Source organism: Bos indicus, chromosome 21 (assembly GCF_029378745.1).
Source record: "Bos indicus isolate NIAB-ARS_2022 breed Sahiwal x Tharparkar chromosome 21, NIAB-ARS_B.indTharparkar_mat_pri_1.0, whole genome shotgun sequence".
Taxonomy (NCBI): domain Eukaryota; kingdom Metazoa; phylum Chordata; class Mammalia; order Artiodactyla; family Bovidae; genus Bos; species Bos indicus.
The window spans coordinates 67,244,442-67,269,396 of NC_091780.1; the positions used below are offsets into that span (position 1 = coordinate 67,244,442).

The 24,955-nt window shown below is 54.1% G+C and overlaps 1 protein-coding gene across 7 annotated transcripts in view; it reads left to right on the top strand.

The window, feature by feature from the left end:
* The window catches only part of TECPR2 (tectonin beta-propeller repeat containing 2), a 101,154-nt gene that overhangs the window by 41,215 nt on the left and 34,984 nt on the right, over positions 1 to 24,955 (top strand). For 6 of the 7 annotated variants that reach the window (XR_011562732.1, XM_070775770.1, XM_070775769.1 and 3 more), the window contains exons 6-16: positions 6,141 to 6,453; positions 8,234 to 8,366; positions 8,795 to 9,133; positions 10,233 to 11,185; positions 13,415 to 13,598; positions 16,383 to 16,556; positions 18,253 to 18,433; positions 19,652 to 19,793; positions 22,612 to 22,852; positions 23,536 to 23,625; positions 24,953 to 24,955. The exon at positions 24,953 to 24,955 is cut by the window's right edge and continues 231 nt beyond it. Coding sequence is in view for 6 of the 7 variants with exons in the window: in XM_070775770.1 (XP_070631871.1) it covers positions 6,141 to 6,453; positions 8,234 to 8,366; positions 8,795 to 9,133; positions 10,233 to 11,185; positions 13,415 to 13,598; positions 16,383 to 16,556; positions 18,253 to 18,433; positions 19,652 to 19,793; positions 22,612 to 22,852; positions 23,536 to 23,625; positions 24,953 to 24,955 (2,753 nt within the window). In the remaining variant the exon portion in view is untranslated. The remainder of the gene's footprint in view (positions 1 to 6,140; positions 6,454 to 8,233; positions 8,367 to 8,794; positions 9,134 to 10,232; positions 11,186 to 13,414; positions 13,599 to 16,382; positions 16,557 to 18,252; positions 18,434 to 19,651; positions 19,794 to 22,611; positions 22,853 to 23,535; positions 23,626 to 24,952) is intronic. The other variant, XM_019983311.2, reaches the window with a different exon arrangement.

Here is a 24,955-nt window from a genome sequence, read left to right on the forward strand (position 1 = left end):
GCTCTCCCCCTCACGTCTCATCCTGGCTTGTCTATCGGTGTCTCTCTGTGTTGTGTCTTTTTGGAAGGAAGGTGGCATGCAGAGAGAGAGACTTAAAAACCAAATACCTCCACGTGAATCGGTACCCAGCAGTCTTTGCCTTCACACCTGGCCTTCTCACCTCCAGCATGAAGCCTTAGCACCTCTTCTGACCCTCTCCTGGTGGGTCTCTGTGGCCGGTTCTTTGCGCACACTTGCCAGGCACCATCTCAGGGTGCCGAAACAGCTGAGTCCCCTTTATGTTAGGGAGCTGTGTTAGAGAAGTAGGGCACAACAGAGTGAACAGAAGCATTTCCAACCTGTGTCCTGACAGCTTGTCTCTTGTCGTGTGCTTTGTTAGATCGTGGTTAGAAAAGGACCCCAATGACAACTGCCTCCCAGAGCTGCAGCTCCGGTCACCAGGCATCCCACCGGCCGGCACCCGGGGCTCAGCGGGGAGCCAGGCTCTGCCCTCGGAGATGCCGGTCTCGGCGTGGACAGTGCTCTGAGGCAGCATCTGGGTGAAGGGTCGGGTAGAGGCAGTCGGTCAGCAGAGGCCTCTGGGGAAGAGATCCTGGGCTGAACCCTCCAGTGTGTGAAGAGCCTTCCGGTCTCGGGAGCTGCCGAGGCCCTGCGTTGGGCCCGGGCCTGGAATGTTCAAGGAGCCAGAGGGGGACTGGGGCAGCTGTGGAGGGTGGGCGGGTGCTGGAAAGGAAGACTCGAGCCAGTCCTTGCCCTGAGTTATTCCAGGCCATACGGGAAGCCACTGGGGGCTTTAGGCAGGAGGAGGGCGGCCTGAGCACGCCTGGTTCTGCACGGCAAGGAGGCAGCTGCAGGAGTCCTGGGGGCGGCGTGAAATCCACCTGGGCCCCTGGCATGAAGAGGGGTAGGGCGGGGGGGAAGGATGATTGGGGGATGAATTCGATACAGGGGGCGAGGGGAGAACAGAGTAAGGAAGGATTTCTGTGCCCTTGGCTAAAGCAACCAGATGGAGAGAGAAGCCCTTTAACTCAGACAGGAAGCCCTGGGTTAAGGTCTGGATGTCTGGATTCTCTCTCCGGCGTGTTGTGTTTGAGATGCCTGTTAGGTGACTAAGCCGGAATCCCCATCGGGAGTAACGTGTTCAGGTCGGCAGCTCAGGAGAGGGGGCTGGGCCAGAAATGAAGATGAGGTGGTCAGATGCAGGTGACACTGAGCCCCCTGGCCTGGGTGAGGCCATCTTGGGAGCGTGTTTCCCATTCAACCCTGGAGGGTCCTTCCTGGGTGTCTGCTCTGTGCCCAGTGCCCTTTACAATCTGGGGAAGACTGCTGTGAGCAAGGGGAACAAGCGCTGGTCTTCAGGAGCTCACGTTCCTGTGGGGGAGACCGACGTTAAATAAGCATGTTCTAGAATGTGCAGCTGTAATAATAAATGGGTGGAGCTGTGAGGATGTCTGTCTGGTGTGTTTTGGCTAGGCAGACGTGTCCCCACCCTCCTGTGCAGTGGGGTTTGAGCCGATTCCTGGGAGAGGGCGGGGGGAGCCGTGAGGACCCCTCAGAGAAGCACAGGCCAGGTGTTGGGGCTCAGAGGAGGGGCTGGGAGCCCATCCTGTAGGCTTCACGGCCCCACTCGGCGCTGTGTTACTCCAGCGCTTGAGAGTCACGAGTGGCATTGACTCTGGCTGCCCTGTGGAGGGGGCGAGGGCGGCCACCACGGAGGCCACCAGGGTCCCGGGTGACTGAGGTGAGAGTCGGGCTCACACCAGGGTGGGGTGGCAGGGATGCTTTGAGGGCAGAGCCGATGGGTTGGCTGGCTCTGGGGTGTGGGAGGAGGAGAGCTGTCAGAGGCGGTGGTCCGGGCAGTGGGTAGAGTGTCGCTGCGGGCAGGGCGCGGTCTTCCTCTGGGGCCAGGCTGGGGTGGCGGGTGGGGGCGACGTGGGCTCAGGGCTGTGGGTGGCTGCAGCGGTGCCCTCGAGGGTGTCTGGACAGCGTTTAAAGCTCTGGGACCTAGGAGCTCTCTGATGAGTGAGTGTCACTGGCAAAGGGAGGTCTTGTGTGCCAGCACACCCCGTCTCTACCTGTCAGAAAGAGCCGTGTTGCAGCCGCTGAGTGGCCCCAAGCCATGCGCCCAGCTGGGCCTCTGATTCTGGCAGTGTGGTGGCCAGGCCCACCTCCCTTGTGGGGACTTCCCTGGGGTCTAGTGCTTAGGACTCCGCTCTTCCACTGCAAGGGGGTATGGGTTCAATCCCTGGACAGAGAACTAAGATTCCACATGCCGTGTGGCTTGGACAAAAAAAACACCTGTAGGGCGCAGGCCGCGGGGTTGGGGGAGCTGAGGGAGGAAGGGTGGGCTGCACGCTAGGTGTGGGTGTGGGGGTGTGGGGGTCGGAATGTGGGTGTGGGGGTCTGGGGGTGTGGGTGTCTGGATCCCTGGGTGTCTGGGTCCCTGGGTGTCTGGGGGTGTGGGTGTCGGGATATGGTGGGTGTCGGGGTGTGGGTGTGGTAGGTGTCATGTGGTTGTCTGGGGGTGTGGGGGTGTAGGTGTGAGTGTTTGGGGGTGTGGATGTCTGGGTGTCTGGGGGTGTGGGTGTCTGGGTCTCTGGGTGTCTGGGGGTATGGGTATCTGGGTCCGTGGGTGTCTGGGGGTGTGGGGTTGTGGATGTCTGGGTCCCTGGGGATGTGGGTGTGTGTGTGTCTGGTAGTGTGGGTATCTGGGTGTCTGGGTCTGGGTGTGTGGGTGTCTGGGTGTCTGGGGATGTGGGTGTCTGGGTCCCTGGGTGTCTGGGTCCCTGGATGTCTGGGGGGATGGGGGTATAGGTGTCTGGGGGTGTGGGTGTGTGGGTATCTGGCTGTGTGCATATCTGGGTGTCTGGGTCTGGGTGTCTGGGGATATGGGTCCCTGGGTGTCTGGGTGTCTGGGGGTGTGGGTGTTGGGGTATCTGGGCATGTGGGCCTGAACGCAGGGTGACCAGGTGGTGGTGCAGGTCACAGCCCTGAGCCCGGGAGGGCCGCAGTGGAGCCAGCTTGGCCCGAGGGGGGTGGAGGCTGTCCTGTTAGCGGGGCAGCTGGGCCTGGGGAGAGCTGCAGGGAGTGGTGGGTGATCCAGCCTGTGAACCCCCTCAGATTGAACAGAACAGTGCGTGTGTGTCTCCCAGGCGATCGCAGCGCCCAGCCGTCTGCTTCTCCTCCGTGTCCGGTGGTAGGCCTCCCGGGTCAGCAGCACCCGCGGCCCTAGGGTGAGTGTGGAGCCTGGGCCCCCGCCCAGCCACGTGGGCTCTGGGGCAGCATCACTATCGTGCCCTCTGGTGCCTTTGGGTGTCCGGCTGTTGAGCCTGCCGTCCAGGCTGTGGCTTGTTGTCTCGTTTCCGGCTCTCTGTCTTGCTCAGTATTATTGTACATAAATTAGAAAATTTGATTGATGGTAGAATTTGATAACTAGAAATACTTCTCTCAACATTGGTGTGTCTCATAAAGGAAATGACATTTTTTAAAGTCATGGTTGATATTTCTAGAAAACAGACCCACCAAAGTAGAGAAACTCGGTTGATTTGTGATTTTAGAATCCTGCAGAGCTTTGACCTTAAAAGTTAGAGTTTTTGTGTCTGATTCAGAATGACTTCAGCCAGCGCTAGGGAGTCACCCTGCGTGTGGGTGGCGGCCGAGTTGGGGTGGAGGGCCATTTGCCCTGGGCGGTATGTAGCCAGTTACCCCTGGCTCGGCCGCCTTCTCCCAGCCTGCTGCCAACACGGTTCAGCGGCTCCTTAGAGCAGGGCCCCGCCTTCCCTGCTCAGCTTGTCCTTCCCCAGAGGGACATGGTCTGCTCAGTGTCCAAGGTCTAGCCTTCCACGGCCCAGGCACAGCGTGTCCCCTTTGTCTAGAGGCCTCGAGCAGCTCTTGGAGCTGCGGAGGCGGCGCGTCTCTGACACACGTCCGCTGCAGTGTGTCACATGCCGGGGCCGAGACCGTCCTCCTGCATCCTTCCTGTTGCCTGCACCACAGCTTCTCACGTGCTGTGGGAGCTCACTAAATGTTGATTAAAATGAAGGCTTTAGTCACCCCACCTGAAGTGACAGATTTTTAAGAGGACTTGTTAGTAGAAGGAAAATACTTCGATTTGGAAGTTGGATCACCAAATAGAAATAGAAATAGGAAAGGCAGGAGGAAGAGGTTATGGGCTGTCCTGTTGGAACTCTTGTGGGCGTCTCTATTGAGAACCTTGCCAGAACAAGTCACCAGAGGCAGTAATCACCACGATGCTGACCGTGGAGTTGTCCAGAAGTGACCCACGGTGTCGGGTTGGTCTGACGATCTTAACTTCAAAGTTGAATTGATATTGTGTCCTCCGTGGACCCTGTCCAGAGGGATGCAGTGAGATGCTGAACCGCAGAGAAGCACCCAGCTGAGTTCATCTGTGTGGGGTGGGCACTGGCATGCCCCCTGGGAGTCAGTGCTGCTGTGCAGGGCTAGGGTGAGGCGGGGCCCGGCACCCACAGGAGTGCGACGGCTGAGGCAGCGGAGCATCTGGGGCCTTCAGTGTCACCGGCGTTGCTTGTCATCTTCATGGATTGTCATTCAGCCTTTGAGGTGGGAGTTGTTACCCCTGGTTTACAGATGAGGGAGCTGAAGTCCACAGCATGGAGTGAGTGGCAGGGCTGTGGGACTGCCCTGCAGCCCCGTGGCTGAGACTCTGCACTCCCAACGAAGAGGGCCTGGGTTCAGCCCTTGGTCAGGGAACTAGATCCCAAGTGACACAGCTGAGAGTTTGAATGAAGATCAGAGATCCCGATGCTGCAACTAAAGCCTGGTGAGGCCAAATAAATATTAAAAAACAAGCCACAATTCCTTCTGCTGTTCAGAATCAGGGAAGTACTCTGACAGAGAATCAGAGGGTTTAGGATTAAATTGAACTCTTACTGTTTGAACCCTGGGAGACACGGGGGTTCGGCAGAGTTGTGGAGCGGTGGGAACTCCCAGGTTGGTGTAAACACACCGGGAAAAGTTTGAAATTGTCTCTCTGACCTGAATCTGCTCTTAATCAGCAACACGGCAGTCACGTGACAGTCCAGAGTCCACTCTGAAATGTCCGTGACAAACTCTCAGATCTGTGTACCAGGAGGTTATGTGTAGACATGCTCATGGTGAGCACAATTCAAAATGAAAAAGTGGGAATAATTCAAATACTCATCAACCTGAGGGTGAATAAATCATGGAGTCCCGTATAGCAGTGAAAATGAATGAGCCCCGTGCTTTTTTCAACAAGGATAAATCTCAGAATTATTAGATTAAAAGCAAGTTGCAAAGGACTACAAATAGCATCATACTTTGTAGCACAAATTACAGACAAAAGTATGTCTGTACCAAAGTACGTAGCATTTAGGAGTACAAAGGTATGTGGTTAAAGTGTTGATAGAAGCAACGGAGTAATGAACACAGAATTCAGTGTAGGACTCACACCTGGAGCCCAGAGGGGCAGGGACCTTTGGAGCAGGAGAACATCAACGATGCGGCTATTGGCTTTATTTCCAAAGTTGAGGGACAGGTTCTTGGGTGTACATTTTGTTATTTGTATGTTTTAGCTATTTCATGGTACTAAACATAGGAAAACAAAAAATCCCACCTTGCCTGAGGATCAGAATGGAGATTGTGGTTTTAAGAGAAGTTCTGAAAGGGCTGCCCCAGTTCTGGGCCTGAAGCTAGTTCCCTGGGGTGCTGGGCGAACCCAGCAGCAGGCGTCAGAAGGAGCAGACTTTGAGAGCAGCGGGGCTGCTCGGCCCTGGGCGTCTCTCCTCCTGCCGCTGCGTGCTCTTCTCTAGGACAGGAGTCCTGACTCCGGCCTCATGGGGCTGTGGTGAGGACTGCACTGGCACGGTGTGTGTAACTGGGATGCGTGCTCCGCGGGGTGCACACTTGTGAGGCTGCTGTAGGGGGTGCAGGCAGAGGCCGTGTCCTCTGTGGGCTTGGGGTAGACCAGCGGGTCACGTCACCAAAACCCACACTGTAGAAAAGGGTTTGAAAAAGAATCAGTCTTGTTCTGGCTTAGTCCAGAAATTCTTGTTCGACTTAAAATGAGGGGTTGACAGCTAGCACTTTGACTCAGCCCGTGTCTCTTTCTTTCTTCCCTCCCTTTTCCCTTGTCATCTCAGCACTGGGAAGTTTGGTGCCTGCTTTATACCAGGACTCTGTAAGCAAAGCGATCTAACCTTGTACGCGTCCCGGCCTGGGCTCCGGCTGTGGAAGGCCGACATCCACGGGACTGTCCAGGCCACGTTTATCTTAAAAGACGTCTTCGCCGGAGGAGTCAAGCCTTTCGAGCTTTACCCACGCCTGGACTCCGCCGAGCGGGGAGGGTGCAGCTCACCTGAGAAGCACCTGGGGCTCGTGTCGTGCTTCTTCCAAGAAGGCTGGGTGTTGAGTTGGAATGAATATAGTATTTATCTCCTGGATACCGTCAACCAGGTGAGCAAAGGGATGGCACCGCACCTTCTTCTAGAGGCAGGAGGGTGTGCACAGGCCTCCTGCTTCCTCTCAGGGTGGAACAGCCTGGGTCCTGTGCATCGCCTTTTCCATTGAGCTGGTCATGGAAACCAGGTGTAGATTTGAAAAAATATTTGCTTTAAATATTCGTAGTCCTGTTCCCTACTAAGAAAGTGTGTGTGTGTTTTATTTAAGCAGAAAAGTAAATGTTCTCTATCGTTTCTTTGAATCATGTGTTTTATGGCTACCAAATTACCGTGAGCGTAATGAAATCAGATCAAAACTCAAACATTAACAGAAAGAGTGAGACAGGGACCCACTCCCCAGGGTTTCCCCAGGGTGAGGCTGAGCGAGGCAGGGGGCCTTTCTCTAGCTTTCTTTCTACCCTCTTCTTTTACCCTTATTTCTCCTCCCGAGTGGAGCTACTTCGTGCCATTTTTCCCCCACTTTACTTGATGATGTATTTGGACACCTTTCCAGCATTATTAAATCATGGTTGGAAACAATTTCTGTTTAAAGTAGGGTGATGAGATTATTGCCAATAGAGATTGCTTTAGGATTTTTTTTTTTTAACTGTTCAGTTTTAGTATATTCTTTGTTTAAAAGTTTTATTTATTTTTAGTTGCACTAAGTCTTTGTTGCAACAGGGGGCAGGGACGGGTGAGTTGGCCTAGGGAATCACCAAGGTGCCTTTAGCCCTGAGTTTCTCTTCTTAAGGAACGTTTGAAAGACATTTTTGTGTTCTTCCCCAGGTCTAGAGAACACCGCTTTTCTTTTTTCTTTGGGTACTCTTTGAACTTAATGTGCACTTACTAGTTGGTGGGGTCAAGGTATACTATAATGATACATCAATTCCTCTCTTCTGAACACTCACCCAAAGCTTTCTCCAGTAGGTGTAATTAACTTCATTTTGTAGGTGGAGAAGTGGAGCCAGAGAGGCGGGGCATGAACAGACAGTCTGAACGTGGCAGCACAATCAGAAGCTTTCAGACTGCTGTCAGGATTATTTAAGAATTAACAAAGGACTTAGACCCATTTTCTCCTTTGCGTTGAGCTAGTCTCTTATTTGCTGTTGACTGAGAAGCAAGAATGTTTTTTAGTCAGCGAGGGCTCAGGGTTGTCCTGTGTTTTGGGTGCTGACGGCTTTCAGATGCGTTGGAGGAGTCCTGTCTCCCTCCTCGTTCATTCACAACCGCAACTCGCAGTGCCCGCCTGAGCTCTCCTGTGGGAATCCGCATGGTGGGGGCTCTAGACCTGCCAGCACATGTCCAGCCCAGTAGAGATGGGCCGGGCGGGGGTTAGTGTAAAGGGCTGTGAGCTCTGAGAGTCTGGGCATCGCTGAGGAGGGCCCGCTTGTCAGGGACTCTTCCCGAGGAGGTGGCATCTGAATCTAGTTGAAACTCCCAGTGACCTAGGGCCAGGGAGAGAATCCGAGTGGAGGGCATGGCATCACGGGGTCAGGGCCAGGGTCCGGACTGGCCAGTGGATGCGCCTGCAGCAGGGTGGGCGTGGGAGCACAACTAGGGCCAGTGGAGAGAGTGGCCGGGGGCGGGGAGAGACTGCAGGCTTGGTCCCAGAAAGGTACTGACGGGTACTCAGTCACCATCAGTCAGGTATTACCTCACTTTGGGTTGAATTACTCCCAAGTTTCAGAAAGTCATGACAGCAAACAGCAGCTATTTGACTTCTTTGGATTCCAATGTGTTTGTACAGATTGAGCTATTATCATTGCCTGGTTTTGTGATTTTCTTTTTCTGGACAGGCCACAATTGCTGGTTTGGAAGGATCAGGGGATATCGTGTCTGTTTCCTGCACAGAAAATGAAATATTTTTCTTAAAGGGAGACAGGAACATTATACGAATTTCAAGCAGGCCTGAAGGACTAGCGTCAGTAGGTTTGTATTTGTTATAAAATGTATTTATTACAAAACTTTGTTATAAAACGTATGTAATTAAAGTTTATAATGTAGAAAACTTACCACTTTTATTTACCCATTAAGTGATTGTAGCTTTATCTAAATGAGTTATTCAGAGGGAGTTTCCTTTGATTCTTAAGAAACAGTTTATGATACTTTTCTTGAAGATCACCTATTTTCAGTCAGGGTCTCACATTTGCTGGAATCGTTTCTGTGGGTCTGGAGGGTTGGGGGTTGAGTGAATAGGAAGGGGAGCTCAGCACCCGCCTGAGTAATCTCCGTCTGATGCTCTGAGCCAGCCTGTGGGATCGATGTGTAAGACTTTCGAACACTGAAGTCTGTCACCTGGGACACGTGTTTTACCTTTAATAATAAGAGCACATCATCTTTCCCCCGGATAACCACAGTAAAACCAGCCTCTTTACCAGTGCGGGACGGCCTGGAGACATCGGCGTGCGCAGAGCAAGTCCACGGGCCGCGTGCGGAGAAGCCGCCAGCGGCCACGCCTTCCGAGACGAGGCTCCGGGTCTCTTCGGTGGCCAGCTCCGTGGCCAGCGAGCCCAGGAGCAGGAGCAGCTCGCTCAACTCCACGGACAGTGGCTCTGGGCTGCAGGCAGCCCCCGAGCTGGGCAGGGGCGGCCCGCTCACCTCGAAGAGATTCAGCGTGATCAGCTCGGAGGACTTCGACCAGGAACTAGTGGTGAAGCCTCTCAGAGTGAAAAAGAAGAAGAGGACGAAGAAGACAGGTACCGTCCGCGGGAGAGCGCCTGGGGCCCCCTCCCGCCACGTGGGGCCTCTCACCAGCCTGGGGTCGGGGGCTGCTCGCCGAGAGCACAGGCAGCAGTGTCTGTCCTCCTTGGAGGAGTTTCACTGTGAAAGCTTTATCCAGTATTTAACACAAAGTGTTATACTTTTAATGCTTAAATTAAAAATTTGGTTTATTCATGTATATCATCTGCTGGACCAGAGAGTCTATGAGCTCAGAAGGAAAGCTGTGGGAATCTTCAGATGCATCACTTTATGTCTAGTGTTGGGTATGTCATCAGATACGGGATTTTTTTTTTTTTTTGGCCATGCTGTAGGGCTTTTGAGATCTTAGTTCCCCAACCAAGGTATGAACCCATGTCCTTGGCAGTGAGCTTGCAGAGTCCTAACGACTAAATTGCCAGGGAAGTCCCCAGATATGAGATTTTAAAATCGCTTCCTTTTGACTGCACTGGGTCTCTGGAGCCGCGCCCGGGCTTTCTGGCGGCAGGGACTAGGGGTTGTCACCAGTCTAGCCTCCTTGCAGAGGCTCCTCGTCGCGGCTTACAGGCTCCGGAGCTCGGCCTTCAGTCATTGTTGCTCTGCTTAGTTGCCCGGCGGCATGTGGGATCTTCCCGGACCAGGGATCAAACCCACATCCCCTGCTTTGGTAGGTGGATTCTTAACCTACCACCAGGGAAGTCTCAGATACAGGATTTAACATGGAATTTTTTTATTACTTACTCCTTGATGCTTATTGAGCCTCTCTACTAAAGATCGCTACAATATTGAAGGAAAATGTTATCAGATGCTTTAATATTTTAATAAGTTCAAAAAATTGTTCTGTGATCCATTTGTTCCTTTGTTTTTGCGTAGTTAACATTTATTGAAGGAAGCCTCAGAGCCCATCATGTGTACAGTATTTGCATTCATTTAAAACACCCCCACATCGGGATACTTTGTACTTGAGGGATTTATTCTTCACCAATTACAGCTCCTTCATTTAAGACGCCTTTTTCCTTAAGCCAAGTTTTTGTTTTTTAGCTCGCGTCTTGCCGCTTGTGTGGCATCCTGCCTAACCCTAACCGTTCTTGTTTCAAGTCGAAGGTGGGAGCAGCGCCACGGGCCCCAGCCCCCTTGAGCCGACCCCCGGCCGTGAGTGTCCTGGGGACAGCCCCCAGTCCGTGAGCACGGACCTGCCGTCTGCAGCCTCCAGCTTGGGCAGCATCGTGGACCGGACCAGTACAGGGTCTCCTGACCAGGAGAGCAGTCTCAGCAGGGAGGCCAGTGGTGTGCTGCTGGAGTATAGCGACCCTGAGGCATTCAGTGTCCTGGAGGTCCCCCTGCCCGCCCCTGACCTGCTGAACGGAGGAGCTGAGGGGAGAACTGAAAGCCCCCTGGGCGACGGCGAGGGTGGGACCGAGCCGCCCTGTGGGGCGGGGAGTTCCTCCTGGCACCCGACGGAGTTTGCGGAGGACACTGAGGACATCGTGGAGCTTGAGGAGGAGCCTCAGCCTGCGGACAGTGGGCCGGGCAGCACAGCAGAGGCCCGGGGGGACGGGGCCGTGCAGCCTAACGGCCCCCCGGGTGCTTTCTCAGAAGCCTGCCTCCTGGACTCGGCGCCGGAGCCTTCCCACCTCAGCTGGGCCCCCAGTGCAGAGCAACGGCTTCCGGGGGCCACGGCTGATGAAGGCAGAGCTGAGAAGCCCCCCGAAGAGCAGGGCTTCCTGACGCACATGGGAGCCCCCCACAACCTCAGCCCAAGTCCCCAGCGCACCGCTCCTGACGCTGACACGGGCCAGACGGTGGTCGTCACTTCCAAGCGTGACCTGGGTGGGGGAGGCCGACTACCTCCCCGGACCTCGGCCGCCAGCTCCCAGGAGCAGCCCCCACGGGACCAGGTGCTGACATCCAGCGATGAGGAGGACATCTACGGCCACGGGCTGCCCTCTTCATCCTCGGAGACGAGCGTGACGGAGCTGGGAGGGGGCCGCTCCCTGCAGGACCTGAGGCAGCTGGGCACGGACGACCCCGGGCTGCTCAAGGCCGATCAGGTACGAGGGCTCCTTCCTTTAGGGAAGTCGCTGGCAAACTGACACTGGGAAGAAGTTACACTCCCACTGTCAACCCTGTGAGCCAAGTGCTGGAGGCCCAGATTTGAGGGGACTCCAGCACAGGGGTCTGAAATGGCCTGGGCTCCTGCTGACCTGCCGTTCCCAGTCAGTAAGCAGCAAGAGCGGCCTCTCACCATTGATCCTGACCCAGGAGGGCCAGTCCAGCATGGGCACCTAGTGTTCATCATCCTGGAGAGTGGCTGGGTTGGCCGGGGGCCACTCCAGGAACCCAGTGGGCAGAGGCCCGTCCCCTCCTGGAGGAGAAGGCGCGGAGCAGGCCGGAGGCCAGCACTCCCTGCCCCCATCTCCTCAGACGTGCATCTCTTTGACTCAACATCGGTGCCAAGGTGTGATGGGTGTAGAGGGGAGCTGCTCCCTTCGGAACCTGAGGCAGCTGGGCACCAATGACCCTGGACTTCAGGCATGAGAGCTGCAGTAGTTTAGGTCCCGAGCTCTAGAGCGCAGGCTCGGTAGTCTGGGTCCCCCCCCCACCCCCGACCCGGGCTCTAGAGCGCAGGCCCCGTAGTTTGGGCCCCTGGGCTCTAGAGCTCAGGCTCAGTAGCTGTGCCGCATGGGCCTAGTTGTTCCTTGGCACGTGGGATTTCCCCGGATCAGGGATCAAAGCATGTCTCCTGCACTGGCAGGCGGATTCTTTACAGGGAAATCCAGCAAGTAATTATCATTAGATGTATTTGGATTCAAAGCTGTGTACTGTACCTCTTCTTGCTGTGTGGCTGTGAGGTGTGGCCTGTGGGTGAACCTACAGCCACGTGTGCCGTCCCCAGATGCCTGTGGAACCTCTGTCCCACCGAGGCACAGCACTGGGGCAGCACCCACAGGGGTCAGGTGCCGCACTCAGCCCTTTACAAATTCAACTCGTTTACTTTTCTGGAAACAAAAACCACAAGCTCTAGGTGCTCCCATTTCACTGGAGGAAGTGGAGCCTCAGACACTTCGTTGGCTTCACAGGATCAAGTAGCAAGTGGGGCCAGGGTGGCCCTAGGGTCCCCTCTCTCAAACTTTGGTGCTGTCTGTCCTGCCTTGAGAGCAGAACCTTGCACTTACTTGCTTTAAGACAGCGTGCCCTTTCCCGCAGTTTTCTGTGCATTCGCCCTTTCTTGAGTGCCTTCGGCTGCCAAGGTCTGCGTCTGGTGCTGGGACACTGCAGTGCTTGTGACGGGCAGTCCTGGGTCCCAGAGTCCAAGTCAGGGAGGAGCCAGATAATCTGCAGATCCTCCTAGTGGAGCAGGACTTGGGCGCTGGTGATGAGCATAGGGCGGAGAGGGGGTGGCCATAGGGCCCCCATCCACCCCAGCATTAGCCAGGCAGCTCTGGCCTGCGTGATTGGGCTTCTTGGGCAGAGTTTTAGAAAGTCCTTGGTGAGAGGGCCCCTAGCACTGTGAGGACCTCGCCTGCCTTCACCCAGCCCAGCCATCTGAAAGCCACATTTGGTGGGTTTTGAGGGGGTAGGTAAGGCGTGTCCTGGGGAGCAGGGCCAGCTGAGAAGAATTGGGCATCATGCTCTGTGAAGCAGTGAACGAACGTCCTTGTATGGGTGATTGTGCAAATACATGGGTTTCTTTTGCAGTTTTGGAAAACTTTTAATTAAAGTACGCACTTTATTTAGCTTTGGTTTTTGAAAGACTCCTCGCAGCTAAACCTTAGTCTCCAAACTCCAGTCAGGCAGTGTCCTGGCCAGGCGTCCGTCAACCACAGGGTGGGCCGCCTGTTTGGTGACTGGAACAGAACTCAAAAACATCCCGTGAGAAAACAAGGTGGCAGTGCCGTTTCTCCTGTGATGATTAGACGCACAGAGGCCAGTCTGCCCTCAAGCGGGAAGGGAAGCATGCCTGTAGAATGACAGTGTGAGCCCCGGGGTAGGAAAGAGGTTACAGTATCAACGAAAAAGTGTTTATCCAGGGATGTGGTGGGGTCCTTGCAGGGACAGCAGCTCCCATCTCACAGTGTTTCTGAGAGCTGGTCCAGAGACAGTGGGGCCGGCCTTTGCATGGCTGCTCAGAGGGCCTTTCACAGACACACACACACTCACACGTACACAGCCCTTTCAGCTCCGTGACTTTAATGCTGGCGCACTTTTCGTATTGCCGAGTGTGGGGCACATGCAGCTGTGTCTTCTGTTGCCGACTCAGCAGGCTCTGTCCTTGTCAGTTTGCAGAAAGCTGGATGGGCTACTCCGGGCCCGGCCACGGCATCCTCAGCTTGGCGGTTTCCGAGAAGTACCTCTGGTGCCTGGACTACAAAGGCGGCCTGTTCTGCAGCGCGTTGCCGGGCGCTGGGCTGCGCTGGCAGAAGTTCGAAGATGCCGTCCAGCAGGTGGCAGTCTCGCCCTCAGGTTTGCCTCCTGGCTCCCTGCGCCCGGCCCCCCACCCCACGCAGCCGCTGGGCCTTTCCTGGAGGGCTGAGGGCTTTTCTCCATGGGACGTGGACTGCTTCATTTGACATCAACTAAAAATTGTGTAAATGCAGTTCAGTTTTTAGTTTTTTATTAATTGGCAGTGGTAACACATGAACATACTCTTGTTAAGTTATGCAAATAGCTTGAATTTTGAGTTTTTTTTAAAGAAATATTAACATACAAATTTCTCATAAGAATAAATGTGTTCCTGTTTCTTAGTGTTGCTTTAAAGCAACTGAACTAATGAAGATGGGCCCATGGATATGTTGGATAAATTTGAAATATTTGGTTTCTCTCTTAGAAATTATTTTTTAATGAGCTACATACATCTTTGGGTGAACAAGCTACTCCTGGGCTGTGAAAAGAAAATGCATTCAGTCCTTCAAGCCGTGATCAGGCCGTTGTCAGTGGGCTGGGACAGACGCTTCCGGGGTGAGGTTCTACCTCCGCCCCCATCTGCACAGAACCTTGTGTCTTTCATAATGCTGGCTGCTTTACCTATTTGGGGAGGGGGTAGAACAAAAGTATGTATGTGTATTTGCCTGGTTGTAGCTGGTTTGTTAGAGCATCAGAATGGAAGGCAGACAAGACTGAGCCTGTGACGTCTGGTAGAGGCTCCCTCCGACTCTCCTGGCCTTTGTCACTGTGTAAACCAGTAGTTTGTTCAGGGTTGTTTTCTTCTATCTTTTTCCTGTTTGAAAAATATTTTTCCTTACAGACTAAGATAATAATCTGTTCCATTCAGTTCAGTTCAGTTCAGTCGCTCAGTCGTGTCCAACTCTTTGGGACCCCAGAATCGCAGCACTCCAGGCCTCCCTGTCCATCACCAACTCCCAGAGTTCACTCAGACTCACATCCATTGAGTTGGTGTTGCCATCCAGCCATCTCATCCTCTGTCATCCCCTTCTCCTCCTGCCCCCAATCCTTCCCAGCATCAGAGTCTTTTCCAATGAGTCAACTCTTCTCATGAGGTGGCCAAAGTTATTGGAGTTTCAGCTTTAGCATCAATCCTTCCAATGAACACCCAGGACTGATCTCCTTCAGAATGGATCTCCTTGCAGTCCAAGGGACTCTCAAGAGTCTTCTCCAACATCACAGTTCAAAAGCATCAATTCTTCGGCGCTCAGCCTTCTTCACAGTCCAACTCTCACATCCGTACATGACCACAGGAAAAACCATAGCCTTGACTAGATGAACCTTTGTTGGCAAAGTAATGTCTCTGCTTTTCAATATGCTATCTAGGTTGGTCATAACTTTCCTTCCAAGGAGTAAGCGTCTTTTAATTTCATGGCTGCAGTCACCATCTGCAGTGATTTTGGAGCCACAAAAAATAAAGTCTGACACTGTTTCCCCATCTATTTCCCATGAAGTGATGGGACCGGATGCCATGATCTTCGTTTTCTGAATGTTGAGCTTTAAGCCCACTTTTTCACTCTCCACTTTCACTTTCATCAAGAGGCTTTTTAGTTCCTCTTCACGTTCTGCCATAAGGGTGGTGTCATTTGCATATCTGAGGTTATTGATATTTCTCCCGGCAATCTTGATTCCAGCTTGTGTTTCTTCCAGTCCAGCGTTTGTCATGATGTACTCTGCATAGAAGTTAAATAAGCAGGGTGACAGTATACAGCCTTGACGTACTCCTTTTCCTGTTTGGAACTAGTCTGTTGTTCTATGTCCAGTTCTAACTGTTGCTTCCTGACCTGCATACAGATTTCTCAAGAGGCAGGTCAGGTGGTCTGGTATTCCCATCTCTTTCGGAATTGTCCACAGTTTATTGTGATCCACACAGTCAAAGGCTTTGGCATAGTCAGTAAAGCTGACTTTATGTAGTTGTGAACTTTACCCTTTCCCTCTCATTTACCTCTGGTTCATCTCCCCAGCCGGTTATAAGCTTCGGTTCTTCCCTGATTCTGTGAATTACTCTGTGTCTCCACACCGTTCAGTCCCTCACCGCTCCAGTGGGAGCTCTGTCTCCACCAGCTTGGTGCTCTGGCTGAGCCGTTCTGCAGGGCCCCAACCAGGCTGGGCATTCGGGGCTGTGGGCTGTGCCGGCCGCCTCTCCCGCGTCTGCGCCTCACGTCGGACCCTCTGTCCAGCCTGTGCGCTCTTGGTGACACTGGTGGTTTGTTACACCTTGCCTCCGTCTCCATAGACAGGCTTCCTGTTTGCCTTTCCTCCTTCCCTCCCCATTGTCTGTTGAGTAGAATCCTTTTCTAAGTGGGAAAAGGGACAGCCCAGCTCAGATGTGTCCTTTTCCTGCACCGTGTCCCTTTGGCTGGCCCAGAATTCACCCTGTGCCGTCGAGTCCCTTCGGGTGCTCTCTTTGCCGGGACGCTCACTGTGCCTCAGGACGGCCGTCTGGACCCTCACCCGGCACGCCTAGCAGCGTCAGGACGGCCGTCCGGGCCCTCACCCGGCACGCCTAGCAGCACTGCTGTCTCCCACGTGGCATGGGCCCCTGACGCCCGCCCTGTGTGCTGTGTCCTTGAGGCAGTCTCCCTTCCTGGCGGCCTGCGGGCTGCTGGCGACCCCCTTTCACACATGAGGAGGCGGCTAAGGGGGCCCGGGGGCTCCCGCCTCAGCACTGCCCTTCCCCGGTCGGCGTAGCAGCAAAGGGGGCATGTTGGAGAAATCGCTTGCCCGCAGCACCCAGAAGGGAGTTTAGCGGGGTAAGCATTCTCGGTGTTCATTGGCCCTTGAATAGAATTTTTATTTCCACAGGCGCCCTTCTTTGGAAGATTGAACAGAAGTCTAACCGAGCCTTTGCGTGCGGAAAAGTGACCATCAAGGGGAAGCGCCACTGGTACGAAGCTCTGCCCCAGGCGGTGTTTGTGGCCCTGAGTGACGACACGGCCTGGATCATCAGGACCAACGGGGACCTGTACCTGCAGACAGGTGGCTGCCCCGGGGTGACTGCACTTTGGTGGCAATGTGCTTGGAGGCGGTGAGGGAGGGGCTGGGTGCGAATGGAAGTTAAAACGTCTCCGGAAAGAGAGTATTTGCCATTGTTTCCGGAAAGAGAGTATTTGCCACTGAAATCTATCAGCACCTTTCTGCTGCTCACTCATGTTCAGCCCAGGACGCATTTACAGCGGGAATTAATACAATTGTTTTGAATCTTATAGGGCTAGCCATTCATTGCATGTCCCTTTTCCTGTGGTATCAAATCTGCAGAGGAAAGAGTAACAGAAATGACATTAGAATCATTTTTCCCTTTAACTCATGACAGTTTTTTCAGCCCAGTCAAAGCCCTGCTTCCGTATCCTTATTTACACATGGGTCAGGAAAAAACATCGAGAAATAATCTGCTCCAAATAGCAGTTTATCTCGTCCTAGGAAACTGCCCTGAGGGGAACCTTTAGCTGTTGGAAGAGACTCAGTGGGACTTGTTTATTAAAAATAAACTGTAATGAGAGTCAGTGTTTATGTACCGTCAGCAAAATGGGATATGGGTTTCCAAAAGCAACATGATTTAGCAGTACCTGGAAATGAGTCCAGGGCAGGAGCTCTTTTTCGCTTGTCAGGAGGCCCTGTTGGATTTATGTAAAGACCAGTCTTTTGACCATTTAATACTGCTGCTTCCGAGAGGATGTTTCCATCTCTTTTGGGAACGGTCAGCCAGGAACAGCTCTGGGGCTGGAAGCCCTTCGCACCTGGCTCACTCTTGGCTGTGGGGATGCCAGGATGACAGCAGCTCCTGCCTCGGCCCAGAGGGCAGCCCTGCCAGCTTCGGGCCCGTGTGCCCGCCAGTCCCTCCAGCCTGTTCCTGTGGCTTCCTTGAAAGTGAAAAATAGCTGGGAAGACAGGCACGTCCAACTTCCAGAGGCATCTGAGTATCATTCCTGCTGGGGAAAGAGGGCACTCTGGCCTGGGGATGAGGGGGGTCTTAAGAATCACCTGGGCAGTGATTTCAGCCCAACTCAGACCCACCCAGAGCTACTGGGTTAGAGTCTCCAGGTTTGGCCTGAGGATTAGTAGTGTAAGAAGTCCCGTAGGTGATTCCCACCGCATTGAGTCCGAGGAAATGCAGCCCAAGGACTGTGATACCGAGAGGCACTTTAGTGATAAGTAGGGACACGTCAGGGAGTGCAGAGACCCAGCTGCAGGCCAAGGCCGCAGGTATGGGCTTTAGGTAGCAGCTGCTCTGCCAATTCCCTTAGGAATGGCCTCGGAGCTCCTGAGACAGGACTTGCAGAGTCTGCGAGGGCTGTGGCCACTGAGTGCGGAGGGCCTCTCTGCGCACTGGCTCCTCGGCCAGGGCCCTCCTGGCTCGGGTCTGGCTGCCCTCCTGTGCTGGGCTTTCATGTTCTCTCAGCACTTGTTTAGCTACTTGGGGACACTAGAAAGTCCTGAATTGTTGTTATTCCAGTTTCCAAAGAGCGTCCAAAAACACTACAGATGGACGTTATATTTAAGCACTGTTTAACCATCTTAGGTTAACTGAACCTTAAAAAGAGAAAGCACTTACTATGAAAGGAAAGGCTATTAATAACAGAATACCAAAAAAAGAAAAATAAGCCAGCAACAGGATGAGAATGGGGAGTGAAATCCTGATGGTGTGTCTCTGGGGGCTTTCCACCCTCCCCGGCAGGTCTCAGCGTGGATCGCCCCTGTGCCAGAGCCGTGAAGGTCGACTGTCCGTTCCCGCTGTCCCAGGTCACTGCCCGCAACAGCGTGGTGTGGGCGCTGACGGAGCAGCGAGCCCTCCTGTACCGGGAGGGGGTGAGCAGCTTCTGCCCCGAGGGGGAGCTCTGGAAGTGCGACATAGTCAGGTATGCGCGCAGGGGCAGACGCGGTCTGTGTCCTCCTTGTCCCTGTCTGGTCTTTGTCAGCTTGATGCCCCTTAAGGGACGTGTGAGCCTTTCCCAGGCAGAGCTGGTTCCCTGAAGGTTTCCAAGGTTGTGGTGTTCTCTGGTATTGTCAGAGTCAATGCCAGGAGCCTGGGCTTTGAAGGCACCCTATGCCTCCCTCTGACTGGCAGCCTGGACTTTGGGTCAGAGCTCAGTTTTAAAAATGCTTCTACCCTTGAGCAGCATTTGTGTGTGACCTTGAGCCCCACGTGTTCACAGGTCTCTCATGGTGGTCTTTCTGCGGAACTGCCCAGCGTCAGAAAGTTTCTGTTTAGAGTCTCAGATGACTGAACCAAATATTTTCATTTATTATCCTCCTCGTCAGCTGAAATTATCCATGAATTACAGTTTATTTGGTTGCTTTCTACCAGTCAGAATTTTCATTGCAGAATTACTGTCAGGCCATTTTTCTAGCATGGAATTATCAGTAGTCCTTAGAAAAGTTAGACTAGGATAGTCTTGGTTTGAGTTTAGCATCCCAGGAAACTTGAGTGAGCTCCTCTTGAGAGCCGGGGGCGGTACTGGGCTAAGAGTGTGAACGTGACCCTGCCCTGGCCTCACAGAGCTCCCGTCTCGGGGAACCACCCCCCGTTGGTGTAGGTGGTCCCAAGCTGGACAGGGACATGCCTCACGGGGGCGCCCCGGCCCCCCTGCAGAGGTCAGGGAGGCGCTGTGCTGGGGGGACTGCAGCTAATCCCTGACGCTGGCGGGGACATCACTGGATGGCAGAGGGAGGGTGTTGTCCACTGAGAGGGCGGGTCTGCCAGGCTGCTACTGCGCTGCACAGCCTGGTGCTAAGGGGTTCTGTTCACTTAATTGGTGGAGGCAGGGGTGGGATGCTGGATCACGCAGGCCTGGCATCCCCCACACGCCTGCGCTTCTACCTGGGTCGTCTTCTCTAAGGAGTGTTCCCCACCGTCCTGGGCCTGCAGTGTGTCCCTCAGGTCCCACCACACGTCTGAACTGCACATACTGCACAGCCATTGAACTCTGAACTCAGGCTTCCTTCCCTGGAACTTGCGAGTGGGGCTCATCTCTTGTCCCACACTGAGCACCCCCCAGACACTTGACGTCAGTGTCCCAGACACGCTGGGAGCCGAGAACCTGGTGCTGACGCCACGCTGCTGTCCTTGTTTGCAGTGAGCGGCAGGCTCTGGAGCCTGTCTGTGTGACTCTCGGGGACCAGCAGAGCCTGTGGGCTCTGGACGTCCGAGGAAACCTGTGGTTCCGGACTGGCATCGTTTCCAAGAAGCCCCAAGGAGACGACGACCACTGGTGGCAGGTAGGTGTCTAGCTCCAGGGTCCGTGCCAGGGCGCCTCCCATTTGGCGCCCCTCCCTGTTCCTTACGGAGCTCAGGGAGCTTGGGTTAAACCAACAGTGTTCACTTCTGTTTCATGAGTTATACGTGCTCAGTCGTGCCTGACTCTTTGCAGCCCTGTGAACTCCATGAAATTCTCCAGGCAAGAATACTGGAGTGGGTTTCCACTTCCTTCTCCAGGGGACCTTCTTGACCCAGGGATCAAACCCACATCTCCTGCACTGCAGGCAGAGTCTTTACCCCTCAGTCACCATTTGAGCACATCAGGAATATCAAGGCTTTTATCACAGAAAGTAACTTGGAAAGCTCTTTTTGCCTAAATATGCAGGCTTAGTTTATTTAAATTTTGGTGTTATTTAGAAATTTGATATTACAGGCTAAATCGACCTAGTGACATTCATTTGAAGACCTAGGTGATACTAATATTTAACTCTGAAAGAGTGTACTAAGAAAAGAGATTAGATAATAGGTGTGAGAAACCCAACCCACAATTAAAATTCACTATCTCTGCTTGTACAGAAGGCCTGTAAATAAATGGTATTTCAACAAAGGAAGGGGGAATTTTCCCAGAAAAGTAAACACTGACAAATAATATGGTGTAATTAAGCTCTCTTTACCCCTCTGGCAACATTCAGCGTAAACGTGTCGCCCGCAGTCCCCAGCATGGTGAGTGGGACCGTGCTGGCGTTCACGCCGAGGGGCGCGCAGAGACTCTTCCTGTGTGAGCCCCACTGGGTCAGGCGCTGTCCCTCAGGCCTGCCTCGTTGAGGGCAGGTCTTCCATCGGCCGCTCTTAGGTCTTTCAGATGAGCATGTGGAAAAGGAAGTTGTGTTTGCTCTATGTCTCTAATTTAATATGCCAGGTGCTATTTGAAAAGTTATATAAATGATTCAAAAATACTCTGTATTTGTAACCCTATTATATGGTTTTACACACACACACACACACACAAAACGTATATATGTACTGAATTCTGTGTTTAAGTAGCCTAAGGAAAGCTAGATGCTGTTTTATCATAGTATTCAGAACATTGTCTTCAGAGAGATGTGACAGAGTCGTCTCTGGGGTGTTTGGAAGCAAGCTGTTTCAGTTACTACAGGATTGATCGCTCTGTGGTGCTCGAGTCAGCGTTATGTTTGGTCATTAAACCGTTCTTTTTTAACTTGCATCCTACTTATCGGCCAGGCCTGGGTGCTGGGACTGAACGTGTCCCAGGCTTTCCGTGTGGCCTGGCACCGTACCCCATGAGGAAGGGCAGTGGTCCCCAGGCTCTGCCGGCCTCCTGTGGACTCTGATAGAGTCTACCCGGCCAAGCTGGCACGACTCTGCCCATAAGAGAGAAAGAGGCCACAGGCTCTGCAGCTAACAAATACCATTTGCTTGAACCTCGGTACAAACAGCAACTCACAGTCAGCCCGAGTTCCATCGCCGCGAGGAAGGGCTGTGTGCACACACGGAGTGCAGTGCTGATTTTATAGCTGCTTCTGTTGCACTTGTTTTGTTTATTACACGTGAGATTCCCTGTCGGGAGTGATTTCACATCACTCAGCATTTTGTTGTGCATGACCTTGTAGTGTGGCCTGCACGAGGCCGTCCTAAGAGTGGGGCCGTGACATTCTCTATAATTAAATCCACCAGGGTGGACAGACTCGGGAAGCCGCGCAGTCAGAGAGCTTTCTAGCAACCAGAGCTGCCCAGCAAGGAGAGGTTTCCTTAGACGGCCTGGAGAAAGGCCTCTTTCAGGAAAGGGAGAGAAGCATGTCCGGAACCGGAGCCCAGGTGTGCTCCACATGTCCAGGCCAGGTTCAGTCTGTACTGCTGTTCCGGCGTAGTTACTAACAGTGCCAGTGAGGTCAGGGCCTCCCTGTGGCTGATGGGAAAGCATCTGCCTGCAGAGCAGGAGGCTGGGGTTTGCTCCCTGCTCGGAAGGAGCCCCTGGAGAGGCGTGGCGGCCCACTGCAGTATGTTTTCTGGTTGTGCTGGGTCTTCGCTGCTGCACTGGCTTCTCGTTGCAGAGAGCAGGTTGCTCACCGCACTGGCTTCTCTCGTGGACACAGGCTCTCGGCGCGCAGGCCTCAGTAGTCGCGGCTCCCAGGCTGTAGAGCACGGGCTCGGTAGTTGTGGCGCACGGGCCTGGTTGGCTCTGAGGCATGCAGGTGCTTCCCGAATCAGGGCTCAAAACCAGGCTTCCTGCGTTGGGAGGCCGATTCTTTACCACAGAGCCCCCAGGGAAGCCCCCACCCCAGTGTTCTTGCTTGAAGAATCCTGTGGACAGAGGCACCTGGCGGGCTACAGTCCGTGGGGTTGCAGAGTCGAACACCACTGAGCGCCTCACACGCTCACTTTCCTGTTAGGTCACGAGTTGCTCCATCACTCTACCTATACTACCTTTTAAAACCATGTTATGATTCTAAGTATTGTACCGGTTGTCCTTTGGAACTTTCTAAATTTCAAAACAAAATAATCCTTTCTCACTGATGTAGAATAAAAGACTTAGGGGTGCGGCGGGGTGATATTTAGTCGTAAAAGGAATGCATGCTTGTAAGAGGTGCACGCAGTAGAGAAGTATGTAAACTAAAGGCAGGTGTTAGCCTCCCCCTGAATCGACCCCTTGGAGGTAATCGCACCCTGCGGCAGGGCTGTCCCCACACCTGTCCCCAGCCCTCACACGAGCGATCGCGCGCGTGCAGGTGGGGGCGGGGCCTTGGCTCTCGGGCCACGCACATACAGAAGGCGCTTGTGACTGCACTGAGAGCAGGGTGCCTGCCCGCCTCCCTCCAGGTGAGCGTCACGGACTACGTGGTGTTCGACCAGTGCAGCCTGTTCCAGACCGTCATCCGCGCCACGCACTCCGTGGCCACGGCGGCCCAGGCGCCCGTGGAGAAGGTGGCGGACAGGCTCCGCACGGCATTCTGGTCCCAGCAGCTGCAGTGCCAGCCGAGCCTGCTGGGCGTCAACAACAGCGGCGTCTGGATCTCCTCGGGCAAGAACGAATTCCACGTCGCTCGAGGGAGTCTCATCGGTGGGTGAATTACTTCCACGTCAGCTTGATGGGCCGCTCCACTTAGAGTCAGCTTTGAAAGTACGGCTTTAAGACTCCGCTTGAAGAGATCGTCTAGTGCCAGTGGTGTGAAGTGTGTGATGGAGGCGCCCTCTGTGCTCTGACAAGTGTCCTCTTTTTCGTCTGTCGTTCCTATGATTGGACACCGGTGTCTACCTGGTGTGTCGTCAGTTTTCACTAGGGGTGTCGTAGGATATAAGGAGAGCGCAGAGAGCTTGTTTTTATGTCAGCAGTTTCCATTTACATGAAAAACTCCTCCCATACTTAGAGTCTAGTGAGAGAATAGTCCGTTTCCAAAAGAGAAAATTTCTGCCCTGTGGGAGACGCGAGGCTCGGGCGAGATCTGTAAACGTAGGTGTAAGTGCCCAGGTGCCGGCTGGGCCTTCGTTTCTGTGAGTGACCCCTGCTCAGTGGGTCTCCTCCAGCTTGTCTCCCCTGGGTGGCCTCCCCCAACCCTGGGCAGGACTGTAGCTCTGCCCGTTGGGCTGGCTCTCGCAGTGCTGGCTTGGGTCTCCAACGTTAAGGGCCCTCCAGAACCCCTCCTCTGTGGGGGGTTTTGAAGACCAATTGAGGCCTAGAACTGAAGTTCTGAAGTGTTCTGAAGTTCGTCTTTCTTTAACACACTCTTCCCTTACTCTCTGCAGGCACTTACTGGAGTCACGTTGTTCCCCGGGGGACCGCCTCTGCCACAAAGTGGGCCTTTGTGTTGGCGTCCACTGCCCCCAGCAAGGAAGGTGGGTTGGGGTGCCACTGAACGGTTAAAGCCATGGTCTGATGTGGTCGAGTTGGGGTGGGAGCCTGGCCGTGGTGGTGTCACGGGCGAGGGCCCCCGAAGCTGGACAGGAGAGAAGAGCCTGGTGTGGGGTGCTGAGGGAGTCGAGTCTGGAGACGAGGCTCCTCCTGACGGCTGGGCGCATCCTGTGTGGCGGCTGAGGCTGGCAGCCGGTACCGCAGCAGCACATCTTGGGGCCATAGCACAGGCCAGTCGGCACCAGGCTTGTCCGGGTGCTGGGCCATTTCCCCTGTGATCCTCGTTTACAGATCCCCCTGCTGGCCTCAGTCCCACTGCCCCCTGGCAGGCAGGCCTCCCAACTCCACTCAGAACTCAGAGCCCCTCCTGCAGCTCAGGGTAGTCAGGTGGCCCTGCTGGCAGCCAAAGCATCCGCCCAGGATGGTGCCGAGTCCAACGAGATGATGCCATGAGTCTGTGGTTCAGAGGGAGCGGCCGGCGAGGTCCAGCCTGTAGCCGCCAGAATGTGGAGGATTCGGTCAGTGCAACAGAGTACTCCCTCGCCAGACGGTCTGACCGCAGTGCCGAGGGAGAGAGCTCTGAACACCACAGGTGTCCTGAATGCGGCCACCAAACTGACCTGAGCTGACGGGAGGCCCCTCCTGCCCTCGTCTGTCCTGCGGGTCGCGACCAGGACGCGTTGCGCTGTAGAAGCATCACTGCCCGCCTGGGTTGGGGTGGCGGCTGGAGGGTTACCAGCTGACTCCTCAGGGCTGTTACCTAAATATCTGGCATGACCGTGACGTTACGTTTTCAAACTCCCCCAAAAATTTAATTTCAAACTGTATCTGGCCCCAGGTTTTAGATAATCTGACTGAGATTTTAAAACTTCTCTAAGCATGGTTTGCATTTTAAAGTGAATTGAGCCTCAAGGACTCTGAATAAATGGAGACAATGAAAGCGTGTAATTTGGGGGTGAGGAAAGGGAGAAGAGGCTTCCTGGTGTTCTGGGCCTCCTCCAGCAGCCTCACCCTGCTGCCCGCCTGTCACCCGGGCAGAGGCTCCTCGGTGGCGTACTGCCAAGGAGTCGCTGAGCTTGCTTCCTCAGGACCCTGGCCAGTACACCACGATGAAGGCTTCCCGGTTCATCATAGAACATCCAAGGTCTGGGCCACTGAGCCGGTGACGTGGGCCTCCAAGATCTGAACTCTTTTGTTTTTTCTGAGTGTGTTGGGCTGGTTTCCTGTTTACTGGCTGCTCCTGCCCCACGGTGGGAAGCGAGGGTGGGCACCGGGCTGGGGCCTCACAGTGATGCTGTGACCTCTCTGCAGGAA